This window comes from Protopterus annectens, chromosome 3.part0 (assembly GCF_019279795.1).
Source record: "Protopterus annectens isolate FY-2018-M chromosome 3.part0, PAN1.0, whole genome shotgun sequence".
Lineage (NCBI taxonomy): Eukaryota > Metazoa > Chordata > Ceratodontiformes > Protopteridae > Protopterus > Protopterus annectens.
Window position 1 is genome coordinate 776747673 of NC_056731.1, and position 17999 is coordinate 776765671.

Here is a 17999-nt window from a genome sequence, read left to right on the forward strand (position 1 = left end):
CCCTATAAGAAAAGGGAATATTCAGAGAAAGGGCCATCTCAAACTTTGTATATGTAAGTCTGTTTTTTTTGGCCATTCGTTGTCGTGTTTTGGGACTTGCTTTAGTGGGTTCTAACATTTCAAATGATTCTCTCGATTAACATATTAGTATAGCAGTTGTAAAAGTATTTTTGTTTAAGGGGGCATGGCTCACTTTGTATTCTGAGTGGGGATATGCTAGTATAAGTGTAGTAACATGTCCTTTGCAGACTGACTCAAGGCCATATCCCTGTATTCTCCTGCAGGCTGCTATGCCTGGCATACATGGCATTGTCAGACCCCACCCTGATGGACTTCCTGCATATCCGCAAAACAAACAGCACCAGAATTACCCATTCTGAAGAGTTAAATCTTGCCTATGATATAGATATCACCTGCTGGAGACAAGTGTGTATCCAAGAAACTACCCCTTCTCTGGAACAGGTGCACTATCCATGTGAAGTAGAGTTCCTTCATAACCTAGTTCAAATTTTAACTTTCACAATTGGATGGGAAATAGGAAATTCGTCCCTGGTTTGGTCCCTTTGTTTCTAATGGACACAGGTAGCTTAGTAATGGTTCATCTCCCAAGCCCCTGCTTACACTTAAGTGCACCAGGACTTATCAGAGATTTGGGATGATGGCTAGTGTTAAAAAGGCCCTTGTAGTCATTAGCCTAGTACGCACCTATGAACCTATAGTGATAGGAGGAGAGCTCACTCTAGCAACATTCTGACTGCCCATCTGTAGTACAGTAAAAGCCATGGCAGATCAGTGGTGAAAGAGATAAGCTCATCCAAGTGATGAAGCAACTAGTTTACAGTGATGTGGATGTAACAAGTGACCATCTGTACCTTTAATGGATGTTAAACTAATGGGACAAAGAACTCGAAGGAATGAGAAGAGATAGAAGCCAGCCTGCACAAAGTAAGAGTAATGGAGAGAGTGCTACAGCTGAGAAAGCAGGAAGGGAGCTACTAACCTGTACCATTTGGAACTGTTTTTGCAGTACAGTAGCCATTTATTAAGCCCACGGTATATAGGAGCAGTAGTAAAGCAGATAATGTTGCAGTCAGTGCAGTAAGGGAGTGTGCACAGAAGCCAGGACACAGCAAGGGGAGCAGTAGGATGTTGGTACCAGGTGAATTCTAGCAAGCAAATTTCTTTTGAGAGGGTGGCATAACTTGAATATAGTCTAAGTAAAATTTGTGCAGCAGTTCTTTGTCTCAAACAGGTAGTACGTGTAAGATGTAAGGATTCAAATGAATTGCGTGCAATTTGCAGATGTTTACCCTTTTGCAGAGTACAGTGACAGTTGCAGCATTTGAGATTTAGATTAATATTTCTGCAGATCAGTACCTATGTGATGAATGTTGTGATAGTTACAGCATATGGCCAATATATTTATAGATCTAAAAGTCTATATTGTGAACAAAATAAATATGCAAATCATCCAAGTGTCAACAAGTAATGCATGATTTAACAGTCAAAAATCATTAAGAGACTATTAACACCTGCAATAATAGAGCAGTGTGACCCTACCAGAAAGGCCAGCTGCAATAGGGGGGAGTATGGAATGGGAGAAAATGTGATGTAAAAATATAAAAAATGGAGAGGAGGTGCTTATGCATACTGGGGTGGAATGGATGTAGTTTTTGCAAGGCAGTATGAATAGGTAAGCAGAACAAAGTGTAAAAGACACAACTCTTGCTGTAGCTGGTGCAGTACAGTTTTTACCACAACTTGCTTAGCTGGTAGTTTCCTTCTCCTCACCTAATATTCTTAATTACTTGGTCCTCATTCAGAAAGACATTGCGTCTCTCCGTGAGCTGAGTCCTGTAAGATAAAGACCCTCCTTTCTTTGTGTCACACTATTTTTAGATGCCCATAATGCTATCTTGTCCATGCTCCGTTTTCTTATTTGGTTCCCAAGCAAAGTTACCATCCCCACTTGGGCCCATCCCAAGGCATGGCAGTCTACCCAGTTTTCATATTTGTATCTTGGATTCACATCATTTATTTATTTCATCTATTCCTTTGGGGCCTGCTCATTTTGCATGTCACTCTCGCCGATTCCCTTCAATATTGCATTTCGTATCCCTTGTTCAGGGTTCACTTCTGCCTCAGCCTTCTTCTTAGCATTCTTCCTTCTAGCACATGCTGTCAAAATTCCTTTCCTTTCCTTTCCTCCAGTTGTAATGTCTTGGTCCTTAGATGTACCACCACTTTCTCTTACATTCCTAATTTCTTACAAAATGCACACCCATCCCATGTCCATGTCCCTTAGAAATCTCTACAAGACGCACCTAAGCAGTTTGAACTGATATTAGCCCCTCTCTTCTTCCTCAAGCCACGATCTTAATGCTAATGCTGTGTTAAAGTAAAATTATAGGACTGAAGTGGTGATGGATACTCTGCAGTATTTACTGTTGTTGCCTTTTAGTAAGGCCTAGTTTCATTCAGTCTTCTAGTTTATTGTCCTGTAACTTGAATTCTGATGTTTTACTTTGTATTCTTTTGATTTAGTGTATTGTAAAAGTCTGCTTGATTTTTCCTTGGCTGCCTTTGCTAAATTATTTTCATTTTCTCCCTGCTCACTTGGTTTTATCCTCCTTTGCTTGGAGAACTCCATGTCAGTATTACTCCCCTTTTCCCTGTCCCTGGCGGCAACATCTAGCCTGACCAACATACAGAAGTGTTTGTGTGTATATAAAAATACAATGTAAATGTTCCATTTTTTTGCCATCTTATTTTAACTGTAACCTTTTAGCAGCTAAAAAGTTTTCTTTTTTGGAGAAAACATTGTTTACTTTATTTATTTCAAAAGGTGAAGCTCCATGAACAACCTGAATAATCCCCCTCGGTGGAATATCGATCCAAATTATAGGGAAGGTGATGGAGATGGAAACAAATGGAGTTATGCTCTATTGGTGCCAATGCTGGGCTTGGCTGCTTTTCGTAAGTACAATGTAAAACTGTATCTGAAAAGTATATATTCTGTTAAAATTGTTGAAAAAAGAATTTTGTGCAGGATGAACTTTAGTATGGGTTCATGGAGACAGTGGAGTCTTGAAGAGAAGTTAAGTAAGAAAATAACCAATGGAAGGTGATCTGTTAACATAAACATTTTCATCATTTGGCTAGTCTGGAAAGCTCTACTTTAAAGAATATTCTGTAACTTCCGTTCTCAGAAAGGACTATCCTCAAGGAGTGGAACATCAGGATGCATTCTTGTTCGCCTTTCTTGATTTTCCTTGTATTGTGCACCCACTTGCTTGATGGACATACTGTCCTTCTGATATGTTGTCCTACTGTTGCTCTTCAAAACAGATTTAAACAAATTGTAAATTGCTAAAAAATATATCACCAGAGCATACGTCAAACTGAACTGAAAACCTCCATGAAACGTTATCTATTAAGCAACATTACAAACACCACTGGGTGCAAACAGGTAACATAACAAAAGAACTTCTAAGCAGGTGTCTTTGCACAGATACATTCCCCTTTTCTCGTTCCCGCATGCCATCTACTTAATTATTCAGATGCCAAGGATATGACATGTTGGAGAAAGAGAGTGCAGGAATCCTTAGAAAGGCTGCCTTAACTCTGAGGTTGTGCTGTCTTGGAAGCACAGTATATAAGTGAAGGGTATATGCATTGCTCAGAGAGCACCTTTTTCAAACCAGTTGGGCATCAGCATATCACCTCTTCAACTGTCTTATACATGTATCTGTGTAGTACAACTCACTATAACTGCATTATGTCAAAATTTTAGATTTCTACTACCAAATGGCAATGTAAACACAGGTAAACTAGTACCTCTAGCTTTAGAACTTTCACAGTGTACCTCAAAACGTTACTCATAGCAGCAATTCAGTATTTTTTTAAATATGGTGAAACCATCAGTTTGGGTTTTCTCACTTTATTCATATAAAGTTCAACAAATGTGTTCTAGGTTTTGCATTTATGTAAAAGTGTTTGAACGGACTAGATTTGCTGCAATTTTCACAGCACCCTTGGTGTGTTCATGTGTTGAATTAAAACACAGTTGCACAGCAAGCATCCCCATTTCGTTTCAGCCAGTTATACAGTTTGGCTGTCTTCTAATAAGCTTTGTTGAAAGTTTCTTTGTTCGGTGCTTAAAAGGTTTAGGCTTTGTAATTGTGCCTGAGGGTTCCAAGTCATGAGCAGGTAACCAAACAAGTTAGTCAGGGGAGACAACACTTTGACAGACAGCTGAAACAAGCACTAGCAATTCATTTTTAACTCGCTTGTTTTCGAGAGAGAGCAAGAGAGAGAGAAGGTATATTTAGTACAAACATTTTTACTCTTTGACAGTACTTAGCTTTAGTCTTAAAACTTTTATACAAACTTAATTTTACCCTACTTGTAATTACATTACTGATGATAAACATTAATGACCTCTTGTTTTCAGTTTTAATTTCATGTTCCCTTACTTATTGTTCAACTATGTAAATTGAATTATTTGATTTTGTGCTATGTATAATTTCAATTTCTTGTACTTCTGTACTGTGGTCGTGTCTTATAAGGGTCTATAGACGAGCCCATTCACCTTGTAACCAAATTGTTAAATAAAAATAAATAAAAGGTTGAGCCTTTCACCAGTACCCCTTCCTAATATGGAAGGAAGAGAACTAGTGCAGGATCCAACCAGAATACAGATTACGTAGGGCTGAAGGCAAGAAATCCAGAAGCCAGGTCTGAAGTCCTGGCTTTGTTTTGAAGTCTGCTATTTTTTGCAGTGGCCCGCATTTCCTAATACACAGATTCTTCATGTCCTATATTGTCTCAAGACAGCATTGAAGTAGATGTATTCCACCCATCACCCATTTCTGAGAGACCTGCTGAATGCATTTCACCTGAACTCATTACAGTAACAAACTGACATTCCCCAGTTATGGGAAGGGTGGGCCTTTAAGTCCCTAATCATACCTCTCAACCTGGAATCATAAAAAATCCGGACAAAGGGCCATGAAAAATAGGTACAACTGGCCAGAAATCTGTACGCTGATTAGCAAAATTTGCATGCATAATTATGTAACCCGACCCACTCCAATGGAATTGTGGGATACCAACTTTTAAATGCAAATTAAAGAACAGACAAACCACAGTAGTGTTTTATTTATATTAATATTTTAACTTGTTACGAACTTTGAAGTTGTGCAAAATTAAAAATAAAATTTTCGTTTATAAAAATGCAGTTAACTACTTCTACACTAAATGCTAACATCACTTAAAGCTTCTTTAAACTGCTAGTAAAATGTCAGCAGAAAATGCAGTAGTCAACCTTGGAGGATACAACACAATCCTCTGGGAGTCACACGGTGCATAAATAGAATGGTGAGCAAAGGAAGTCATGCACAGCAAAATTATTGTGGTGCTGCGGTAGCGTTGTCGCCTCATAGTAAGACGTTGTCCTGTTCGATTCTCAGCTAAAGTGTCTTCTGTGTGGAGACATGCGTGAATGGGCGTACCTTCGTTGAAGGTTGTGCGTCAGGTCTGGCAAGTCGGTACGTAAAAATCTACTGCCAATCATTAGCGGACCGGAGTTCCGCTGTGGCGACCCCTAACCTGGAAAAGCCGAAAGATACAGCAAGCAGACCATAGAGAAAGGTCATCATCAATTTGCATCAATAAGGATGACATTAACGCTAGCCTGAGTTACAAAGAATACAAACTAGCAATCTCAGCAAAATGGGAAAAAAATAAAAATAAAATAAATAAAACCCCTTGCTGGTGCCCAGGATGCTTTGTCATGCCTCAGTATGACTCACAGTGCAAGTACAAACCAGATTACAAAGGGCGCAGTAAGACAAGATAATATAAGCAAAGGTTTGGGTCAATGGAAACCACAAATAAGAATGCCTAGAGAACTGAGAAAAATCTATGTGAAGCTATTACAGAAAGGATGCTAGATAACCAAAAGCACTAGGGACAGTAAAACATTAGTGGAACTGCTTCGGTACACTAAACAAAACAATGAGATCAGAGGAATACCCAGTACTAATAAGATCACAGAAATTTCTAATATTACAGTGTGTACCTGATCTTCAGTAAGGGTTAATCAATCTGGGTATACAAAGTTTTAAGGCCACTAGGCAGCTTGATGGTGCAATAAAAGCAAGTAGTGTACATTACTGACTTTAAACAATAAAAACCCGACATAAGCAATACAGTGCGGAAAACCTGCCCTAGTACATTATCTGTAGAGATGTCTAAAATAAGAAATAGTTTTGGCTGCAGCAGCTTTTATTCTGTGAAAAACTAACAGTGACCGGGTTAGTGAAACACGGGGACACTGGTAAAATCACCAAGTGGGACACACTGCAGAGTAATTGCCATGGGCAAGTTAACAGTAGTTTTACATACTACAAATGAGCAGCTGTTGAACCTAATAAGCAGATTACCTTTGATAACAGTAGCTTAGATGACCCTACACTGGTGCACTTTAATAGAGAGGAGGTTCAGACTTCATACTCTCTGGGATTACAACTGACACAACAAAAAGAAACATTTCCCTCAATCATCCATTTTGTATTCTTAATTTCCTGCCTGCCAATGTATGCCCAAGCACTCCACAGATTGTAAATGAAACATTTCCCTTAATGGAAGTCAGCGATCACTTCATTACCCAGTTGACTCTTTTCATGTTATAGTAATTATTGTAATGTAAATGTATGGCATGGTTGGTGCTTGGGTCAACATGGTGTTGAAGCTGAAGCTGAATGAATCATTTTTTTTTTTTTTTTTTTTTTTATTCTTTTTTACCTGACGCTGGAGCCAGAGGTGATGCATTTTCTCATCCTCTCTTTTCCTGTCCTTCCTTATCGTGGTGGGTGTGCAGAGTAGACACTGGGCAGACGCAGACCAGACTCTGCTGCTCTGCTCGCTGCTGCAGAAACTTAAGTAGTTGCTTTCTTGCTTCTTGGACTGCCTTGGCTTAAGTTAACTAGTTAAAAGTTAAAGTCAGACACTTCTCATCTCATCCTCCGTTCGCTGATCAGGATTGCTGCTGCTGCCTGAGCCTGCCTGCTGTGCTCTGCCCTCTCTCCTGTCCCATTCTTGCTCTAAATCCACAACAACATGAACATACAACACAATGGTATAAATGTGATGTACATGCAAACGTACACATAGCATACATTAAAACAATAGTACAAGAGACTAAGCATTCTTAACATTTTAACTAACTAGCATACTGATCCTTTTTTGCTTTACAAAAATAAAAGTAGTAACTGAGGAAAAAAAGGGATAGAATTTATACTGATGATCAACACATTTTAACTGCATTACAATAACAATTATAGTTGTCATTACGTCATATTACATGGTGGCATCCTTTATATACCTCAGTTTAGTTTTGTAGGACCTTTTCATAAAGGTGTTGTTAAGTGCTTTCATAAACCTTTTCCTTTTTGGAGCTGTTAATTGCTGCATATCATAGTAACAGCATTATATTACAAATTTCATGCAGGAAAAAAAATGATTCTGCATAACATCTTTAGACTACACTCAATAACCAAGATGTTGCAAGTCCGTATACTCTAACTTGACCAAGTAAACAAAAAGTATCTGACAGGCTAGCACAGTCTGCCTCATGAAGCTGATGTTGTCGTGCACAACACTGCATGTGATGACGTCGGTAACAGGTTCAACTTAAAAAAAAATTTTTAAAAATTTAAAAAAAAAAATGGAATTCCAGGGACCACTCGGAAATTCGTGGCACCCCATTATTTTGACCTCAAAACTGATAAATACAGAGGAATTTGATACAGTTGAGAGGTTTGTCCCTAGCATATGTTTCTGAGTCTACACTGAGAAATATGGGATTGTCTTAGTCTTCTTCTGAAAGGGCAGCTTCTTACTCATAAACAATAAAATTTGCCATCTCAGACATTCCTGTTGGTACTTGAACTTTGTTTTCCCTATCCTGATGTTGAACAAAATTTTCAGTGCTTGGTGGAAGATGGCTAAAGTTGTGGAAGAGGCTACTGTACAGCATACGAGCCTAAGACCAGCATTAAGCTTGGTAGCAGTCTCTGACACTTCCCAATACTGTTTTTGACATTGGCATCTTTGTTCTGTGTTGCCCCGTATTGTTTTTTTTTTTTTTTTTCTTGGACTGTCTAGTTATAGCTGAATCATGGAGTTTCAAGGACCTAACACTTGAAACAACAGGACCAATGCATCTTCTTCCCTCCTTTCTGCAGACCATTTCTCATGAGATCAACTCTGAAGTGATCTTTCTTTTCTGTTCCCCAGAAGCACATGAGAATCTGTCCAGGTAACAAGAATGATAAATCCTTGATTATCGCATCCCTGGTGTTTTTCAGGTATGTAATTTTATGCTTTAAAAAAAAAACTGGGCCTTTTGCCACCCAAGCAGAGAGACCATTTATATAGGGGAGATGACAAAACTCGATCAAAAACAATGGTAAACAAAGCCCCCGGTAAGAGTAAATCGGCAATGTAGATAAACACCGGACTTTGAAATGCTAATAAATTCTTTTTAATGACTACAGAGCTTTTGGGTGATGGCCCTTCCTCATTGTGAGCATAATTTTAGATGAAAACCTACTACTGTACATTGGGGCTGTCCAGTTCCAGAATCACCCAGTAAACATTAAACTGGATGAGAATTGATTAGCAAAATCCCTAGGTTACAAGCCTGTGCTTGTAGAGGCTGCTAACCCTCAAAAATCCTACTATCCTTCCCATTTCCTCTTTTTGTTGTGTCTGTTTTATCCATTTGAAACTTCAACTGATTCAGTGTGGTTGTAGGGGAGTCCAAGGTGGCTGCATTCTGAAGAGTAGGTTGATTAATTCTCTCCCAGTGTGAACAAAGAAGACACAAATAAAGGAGGCGATGAAAGCTGACAGTCTGGGTAAAATTCAGTTGTTGGCTAGTTATTATACTCTCAGGATGAACATAGAAGAAATCTGGAGTATGTAAGAGAAAATTGACTAAAAAAAGGAGAAAAAAACTGGTGCAGGAGATTTCCAGTAATTTACAGAATAAATAAATAAATAAGAACCTGGAAGAATATATAAAGTCAGATGACAAAAACACTGGAAAGAATAGAGGAAACCTTTTTTTTTTTTTTAGTAGCTGCTCAGATAAGCTGATAACTGCGGAAATGAAGGACACATTAAATGACAAAGTGAGAATATTAAACTTCTCAAGAAAAATTGTTTCAGAAATGGTATTTTTTCTATATACCAGAGAATATAAAAGGACTAGACTACATTAATTTTATGAAAGATCAAATAAGCAGCTGGACTGGTATTCCACAGCAGGATTTGTTATCTGAAAGTGGAAACTGTGTGTTCAACAGATTTGGTCATGGGAAAGAAACCAAGACCTGCAGTAGTAAAAATGCAGTCATAACAGCAGGAAGATCAACTCCTGACAAGAGACAGCAAGGAAGAAGACCAGCAGTATTGTGAAACAATGGAAAAATTGTAAAGTGTCATTTCCATAAGATATAGTTTGAATATGAGAATCGTGCTTTTACAAGAACTGGCTAAATAAGGCTAGAAGTTTGAGGTCTCTCTCTTATTGATGGGAGGACTCTACGGTAAATTTCCACTTTGTCCTTTAATGTTTAGAAGCATAATGAAGGGACTAAAGATGCAACTAAGTAAAAAATTATTTTTCCTTAGTATTATAGGTATAATAAATCTCTTAAATTTTAAGTTGTATTTTACATTATAAAGTAGTTCTTTACGGTATACAGGGATATTTTAAATATGAGGTGAAAGTTGTATTAGTGATGTCAGTTCACGATAATGACAAAAAAGTACCCTTTCTTGATAATAGTGTATCATTGGTTTATACTGTAACAAGATATGGCTGGATATGAGCAGAATAATGTTCTGATCTTGGGCTGCTGTGAGAGGATGTGAAAGTCCACTGATTTTGTGTGTGTGTGTGTGTGTGTGTGTGTGTGTGTGTGTGTGTGTGTGTGTGTGTGTGTGTGTGTGTGTGTGTGTGTGTAGTAAATTTATGGTTGATTCCACCCGGTGTTTGTGTGTGTGTGTGTGTGTGTGTGTGTGTAGTAAATTTATGGTTGATTCCACCCGGTGTTATACAGGTAAAGATGTACACTAATGTTCTTGGTTTGTGCTGCAGAGAAGGGAAAAGTTTTCTTTTTTAAATTAGATAAATGTAACGCGTGTAAAATAAGTCTCCAGCTGTGTGTGTGTCTCTCTCTCTGTCTCTCTCACTTTCTCTCCCTTTCTTTCTTTCTCTCTCTCTCTCTTTCTATCTTTCTCTCTTTTTTCTCTCTCTCTTTCTTTCTATCTTTCTCTCTTTTTCTCTCTCTCTCTTTCTATCGTTCTCTCTTTTTTTCTCTCTTTTTCTCTCTCTCTCTCTTTCTATCGTTCTCTCTTTTTTTTCTCTCTCTTTCTATCGTTCTCTCTTTCTTTCTCTCTCTCCTTCTCTCTCTCTTTCTTTCTCTCTCTCTCTCTCCTTCTCTCTCTCTCTTTCCCTCTTTTCTCTCTCTTTCTCTCTCTCTCTTTTGCTCTCACTTTCTCTCTCTCGCTCACTTTCTCTCTGTCTCTCGCTCACTTTCTCTCTTTCTCTCTCTCACACTTTCTCTCTCTCTCTCTCTCTCTCACTCAGTTTCTCTCTATCTCCCCCCCCCCCTCTCTCTCTCTCTGTTTTACAGGTCCAGGCAATTAATTAGGAAAAATCTGAACCATGAACTCTGAAGCAATTTAGTATAACAAATACTAGTACTGGAAGGGGGGCTTGCATGCAGTTCATTGAAAATAAGCAAAGTCAGGCAATCGGTGGGAATACTTGTGCAAACAGATCTAGTGTGTGACACTTCAGTATAAAACATAACCGTGCACAAAACATTTTTTTTTACTAAGGGGCGACCATTGCATTTTTTTCTTAAGGCTAAAAATCTGTTGTTTTTTCATGTCTGGGAGGGAAGTAGAGAGAGGAGTAGAATGAATGGTGTCAGTGCAAGAAGAAACAGGAGTTCTTACATCCGCTTACAACATGATTAAACTTAATTTTAGAATAGTAAGTCCTGCGGGTATAGTTGTCTATTTGGGCAGCTGCTGCTACATGGAAGCTATACATAGTTTCAAATGGGGATGAGAAGCACCAACATCTGTTGCTTCTGAAAACTGTTTACCTAATGTGTCTTTATAAGTTTTTGTTCTGTCGTGTATCTTAGATGTATCCACTGAAGCTTTTCTCCAATTTTTTTTGTGGACAGACAGGAGTTTTTGGTCATTGGATCATAAGGACCGAATGTGAACAAAGTGTAGAGTGTTACTTAGTGCTGCACAAGCAGATGGATTCTGGATAATTTTATAGGTGGCTAGAAGCTCTGTATATTTATGTGGACTAGCAAAACTTGTATCATTTTTTAGCTGTGACCTGGATACAGAAAACAAAAAGTAAAAGAATATAAAAATTGTATAACAAGTGAGTAAAGACCATTCAAAGTTAAACCCTTAGAGTGGCTCTGTAACATAGATGTTTAACCCTGATTTGCACCTACGATGAGCCAGATTTAATTACCAGTACATATGTTTGAGAAGCTGACCAGGGCGTAATTGTAGTGAGCAGCTAATTCCAGCTTTCATATCCTGGAAAGCAAATTGGAAGACTCTTTCTGCAAAAGCCCAACTTGGTAGAATGTGCAAGATTGCAACACTTGCAACTAGGTACTACGAGGGACTCAGTCAAACCCTCAAGGAGTTTGCATTCACTCAGATGTATCAAAGTGCATGCTTGCACTGGGTCCAGTTTAGCAGGTATTACTTTTCATTTTCATCCAGTGAGTGGTGTATTAGACAATACAGAAATAACTTCAGGTGCCCCATTGGATGATCATCATCATCATCATGGTTACAGTCTTGCACTTTTGCCTCCTTTTTTGGTATCCTGGAATGCCAGCAATCAGGAGGAATGTTGCACAGTTGGGATGGTGAGTGATCTTAGAATCTATGCCAAAAATTATTTTGTAAAACTATGAAGAGCAGTGGCTTCTTGTGCATGTAATGAATAGTGTAGCACCTGACAAATCCAGTCTTCACCCATAGGCATAACTTGCCTAATAATGTACAGACATTCAGGTAACTCTTAAAAGCAAGAGGTGATTGCGAGTGAACTAAATGCATATGAATGTCCTGACCTAAGCACAGTCATTTTTTGGAGCAGAGCCCTATGTCAAGCCATCTGGAAAATATGCAGAGCATGGTAAGCCCTGTTGCAACCAGTGCGTCTCATCCCTCCCTTTTTGAAGCAGGTCTGCAGTGTAGAACCACTCTTAGTCATGCAAAGTCACCTCAGCCCAACATTGCTTCCTTATCATCCCAAACTTCAAACTTATAAAAAAAAGTAGTAGCAGCAGGTGGGATCTAAGTGACCTCCGTGAACCTACACAGAGTCCGTGATTGTGCTGTTAACAGATCAGGGCTGCAGCATGAAAAATGATACAAACGCTGTTGTGTTACCCTAGTTAAAAGAATGGCTGGAGAGATTTGAAAACTGCCAGAAGGTAGATTATATTTTTTTTCCTGGTATAGCTGAAACTTTAGAATATGGTATTTGTGTAAAATGTATTCATGGCTTGTTTGTTAGCTTGCAATAGGAACTAAATCAAACCAGTCTAAAGAAGCTTACTGCACTTTGTGACTAAACGACCACCACAGAAAAGCCTCTTCCTGTACTGGTTATATTTAATACTCGCCATTAGAATCATGCTATCCTCTGGCATTAGTTTGTCACCTTCCCAGAAATAGTTCATTATGTGATGCTACTTGCCAGTAAGGATTATATTCCAATTGCCGTGTGAAAAAGGTGAGTACTTTATTCCACTTTTAAAGGTGTCCCTGTGGTTGGGATAGAAATTCCATTTATTATACCCTGCAACTTTCAAAGTGAACTACCACTAGGACAGAAAAGCTTCTTTGAACTTGAGCATGCTCTGTTACATTTTTAACATCTAGGATTACTTCCACGCAATCAGGCTTCTGGTCTGACTAGCATGGAAGAATTCTTTGGCTGTTCAGTTCCTGTTACCTTGTCTGTGACTAAGAATGCACTTCTTTCTTCTGTTTTTGGAAAACAACTGCAGAGCAAGCTAGCAACATTGAGGTGATGGGCCAATAAGACCAGTGCTTTGTATTGACCTACATATTTTATACAATACTTTGTATGGATCTGCGTAAGAGGGTAAGATACAGGATTTTCTGGCCTGTATAATTAATCTCCAAATGTGTAAGTGGAAAAAGTCTGTAGGCTGTAAGGAATGGATTGTAAGCATTTTCTTTATATCCTTGGCATGCTGCATATTCCATGCATGGGCAAGTTGTTAGTACTCTTCTTTCACATTTGTTTAGTCACTGCAAGAACTACTCATTGATTAAAGATTTTGCAATATACCTTTTTTAAAGAAAAATTGGCAGAATTACTTTTTTAACACAAAGGTAATTTCATTAAGTTGATTTAAGGGGATTAACACAATCACCCTGTTTGACATCTTAAAATTTCTTCTGCTTTATTTACTTAAGGTAGTATAACTGTTGTGCAGCTCTCTGTAGTTCTGAGGTTTACTCTAGGAGGCAAACATTTACCACCAGTGGGTAAAACCCTCTCCTCAACACAGTTGATAAGTTAAGCCAATTAATTTCTTCACTCCTTCACAGTCTGGCACCAGCATGGTCCTCTTGTCCTCTAGGAAATGAAGAGATGTTCTTCGTGGTTCACTGTTGCAGTCATTACATTTGGGTAATCTGCTTGCAGGTTGCCCTCAGTCGGCTGATTAACAAAGTCTTGGGTCCTGCGTCAGTTGCTGTCCCTTCTTCCATGACGTCAGGGGTATAAAACATGCAGCCGATGCCTTTACATTAGTCTTTCTTGCCATGCGGTGCCCGAAGCAGAAGCAGTTTGCAAGTGCAGGTCGGCCGACTCCTGAAATTTTCGTTTCAGTACCGAAGTCTTCAACTGAAAGCCAAGTACCCCGTTAGGGAAACTTTTTCTTGCTCCTTACTGATGTCAGTAAAAGTTAATAATTGCATTACACTTGTGGAAAGCAAATACCTCATAAAGATTTTCATTCATACTGTATTTCTTGCCTAGGCCCTGACCACGACATACCTTGCTGTCGGTTTTGTGCTTTATTTAATCAGCGCACTATCCGTCGTCGGTATATTTTTGCCTCTAAATATTTTGGTTCTCGGTTTAATTATCCAGAAATGTAGACGGTTAGCCATCCAACTAACGGGATTCCGAAAAAACGCAAAGATAAAGACAGAGACAGGCCGCCGAGGTCCAAAACTGCCGACGACGCTTCTCCTAAGCCAGTCACCAATTCGCCTGTATTCAATGAGGCGCTTTCGCAGCCCCTGATACCTGCTACTTCTGATTCGCAGGTCACTACTGAGACCCGTTCCGAGTCCGGTATGCCGCAAGATAATTCAACTATGGAACCTGCGGATGTCTCTGCCTTGGATGGGTCCAGAGCCGCTGTGCAGGCACCAACCTCTGAGGGTGTATTCAGGCCTACAGACTTGCATATTAAATTGACACCTCCTTCATTACTAAGGCCTAAATCTTGATCCATGTCTAAAAAAACGACGCCCAGGCCAAGTGCTCAGGCCTCTATGCCTAAAAAACAAATGATAAAAATGGCTGAAGATCTAATAACTCTAATCAGGGGTAGCCAACCCCCCCCCCCTTCTAAGAGGCCTAGGGCTGAGCATGACTATGAATCTTCTGATCAGGATTTTTTTTCTGACTCTTCTGACCTGGATTTGTCCTTACCTTCTTATGAAGATTATGAAGATTTTGATGCAGAGGACTCTATTCCCTCTGCTTCCCCTCCTGAGGATTTTTCTTTTGGGGAAACCTTACATACTCTTAAGGGTGCATTTTCACTGGTAAAGCCAGGAATTTTCTGATTCAAAAAAGAGGCTTAGGGATTTCCCTCTCCTACCTCAGCATAGGCCTTTGGCTATTCCTCCTGTACTAGACATTGTTGATGATGCTTTCTCGGAATCCAGTTTGGCCCCTGATTCTCTGCCTCCTGCTCCCAGTAAACCTGACAGATACTACAGGGTCCCTGAGTCCACAAGTTCCTTTTCAAAAATCCTGTTGCAGATCCAGCGACCATTTCACAGGGGCCCAAGTGCATTAAGGCTTCTACTGCTAAAAATCCTACCCCTTCTGATAGAGACTCCAGGCCGCTGGATAGATGGGGTAAAAAGGTTTACACTTCAGCAACCTTGACCATTAGAGCTTTAAACTGCCAAATTCATATGTTAAAATATCAGCAACATGTTATTGGACTGCATAAACAGAAAATTATGTTGATTCCTGACTGTGTGGAAAGTAAAGACTTACAGGATTTAATGCATTCTGCTGAACAAGTTGGAAAACATACTTTGCAATGTGGTTTTGATTCTTTAGAAGCCTCTTGCAGGGCTGCTGTTACTGGGTCTGTGCTTAGAAGGCATGCTTGGCTTAAGGAGCAATCTTTGTCTGATCATGTTAAAGCTAAATTGTTGGATGCTCCTTTAAATCAGGACCGCCTGTTTGGCAACAAGGCTGAAGAAGTTCTTAAAAAGATGGAAGATAAAGCTAAATCTATGCAAACTGTTAAAGATTTCTTACAAGTTCAGCCTCCTAGATTTAGTAGGCACTGGCCCTCTAAGAATTGGTCCTTTCCAGCCCCTTCCAGGACTTCTCAAGCCAAACCCAAACACAACAAAAAAAACAGGTTTCAATCCCAGGGGACTCGCAGAACTAAGCAGTGGGGGGCCTCCACTTCCAAGTCTGGAAATAACAAGACTCCCTCCTATGGTAAACTATCTGAATTACTTCCTTTTAAAATTTCCAAGCACTTATCTTCTGACTGCCCCTTTGGGGGAAAGATTGCTCTTCGTGCAAAGAACTGGGAACTCATCACCCAGGACAAATGGATTTTAAATATAGTGTCCCAGGGATACAGATTTCACTTCCACACGTTACCAGCGCCAAATGGGTGGCCAGATCTACCCCCAAATCAGTGGGCAGAGGCTCAAAAATAAGTACTTTCTCTCTTTTAAGCATGGGGGCTATTCACCTGGTACCAGAAGAGGAAAATGGACAAGGTTTCTACTCGAGACTTTTCCTGGTACCCAGAAAAGACAAATCATGGCATCCTATCCTGGATCTGTCTACTCTAAACACCTTTCTGGAGATTCCAAAATTCAAGATGCTGATTCTTCATAGGTTCATAGGTTGATACTAGGCTAGCTGCCCTAGGGCATTTACAAGCCTAGCCAGAGTGTGTTTGGCTTTTGCCACCCTTCTTAGATTAGTTGACTGTGCCTCTGTATAGTAGGTCACAGAAGATAGCCCATTTAAGGTTACTTTACCGTGCCTCTGTCTAGCAGTGACACAGAAGAGATCCCAAGGGTAAATTTACGATCTCCCATCCAAACGTCAAGATTCTTTTTGAAGAGGGTCATTGAAGGGCTCTGTCTGACATGGATTGGGATTTTGTTCCAGAGTGAGGGGAGCCTCTGGGATATGAATCTGTCCCTCCAGCTGTTCTATTTATTTCTGTGCTGAGGTTTAAGTCACTGAAGCGTGTAGTTCTGATGGATTTGGATTTCTTGAGGTGGAGCATGTCCATTAATTCTGGGTTGGGCATGGCTTTATACGTCAGGCACAGATTGCCCCTGAGTAGGCGGTAAGCAACTGAGTAGAGCTGGAGTTTCTTTAGCCTAACTGCGTAGGGCATCTGTTTGAGTCCCTTGATCCTCTTGGTGAGGTACTTTTGGGGTCTTTCTAGTTGTAGCAGGTGTCGGGTAAGGTACATCCTGAATGGGGCATTGTATTCAATTATGGGCCTGATGAGTGATGAGTAGAGGGGCACAATGACCTCTCTTGATCTAGATGTGAACCCCTTCGTGATAAGGTGGGCTATATAGAATGTCTTTCTAACCACTTTGGCAATGTGATTGTCAAAGGAGAGATTGCAATCTACTTGGGTCCCCAAATCCCTAATTACTTCTTTCGTACTTAATGGATTACCACCTATGTGGTAATTTGTGGGCACTTTGTTTTTCCCAAAGGGGATGACTATGCACTTTTTGGCATTTAGATTTAGGCCATGGCTCTGGCACCAGTTATCTGTCTCTGTGAGACCTTTTTGGAGGATGCTTGTGTCAGCCGGCGAGTCAATTATGGCCCCCAGTTTGCAGTCATCTGCAAACTTTGTCAGCCATGGTCCTCCTGTGTTAGCCTGTACCTCATAGAAATATATACCGAACGAGAGGTCCCAGGACTGAGCCTTGTGGGACGCCACTTGTAACTGGTTTAGAGTCTGACATGGCACCTGCAATTCTGACCATGTGGGTTCTATCCCTAAGCCAGTTTGCAACCCATCTTGTGACATAGGGGTTGATATTTAAGCTGGTGAGCTTATTTATGATGCCCAAGTGGGGTATTGTGTTGAAGGCTTTTGCAAGGTCAAGGTAGGCTGTGTGGACTACCTTCCCTTTGTCTATGGCCTTGGTGACTGTTTCAAAGAAATTGACTAGGTTCAAGAGGTAAGATCTGCCCTTAACAAAGCCGAATTGGGTAGGATCCAGTGTTTGGAGGTTCCCAATGTCTTTGTTTATGAGTTCCATGATGATACGCTCCATAGCTTTGCAGACCAGGCTAGTTAAGCTTATAGGGCGATAGTTTCCGGGGTCCGTTGTGTCACCACCTTTATGGAGTGGGACCACTGTTGCTGTACGCCATTCTTTGGGTACATATCCTGTTGTAAGGCTGAGACTGAACAGTGATTTTAAGTGAGGGTTCAGTTCTTCTTGGAGCTCATGTAAAACGCAGCCCGGGACACCGTCTGGTACCATTGATGTTGTATTTTTTGCTTTGGAGAGGGCAGCTCTCACCTGTGCATCTGTGATGTCAGGGAGGCTACACTTTGTTGGGATAGTCA

At 40.1% G+C, this 17999-nt stretch overlaps 1 protein-coding gene across 2 annotated transcripts in view; it reads left to right on the top strand.

Moving 5' to 3' along the window:
- Positions 1-17999, top strand: part of CCDC127 (coiled-coil domain containing 127) — a 142892-nt gene that overhangs the window by 72723 nt on the left and 52170 nt on the right. For both annotated transcript variants that reach the window (XM_044065117.1, XM_044065118.1), the window contains exon 2: positions 2846-2976. In XM_044065117.1, coding sequence (XP_043921052.1) covers positions 2856-2976 — 121 coding nt within the window. In that variant the 5' untranslated portion in view covers positions 2846-2855. The remainder of the gene's footprint in view (positions 1-2845; positions 2977-17999) is intronic.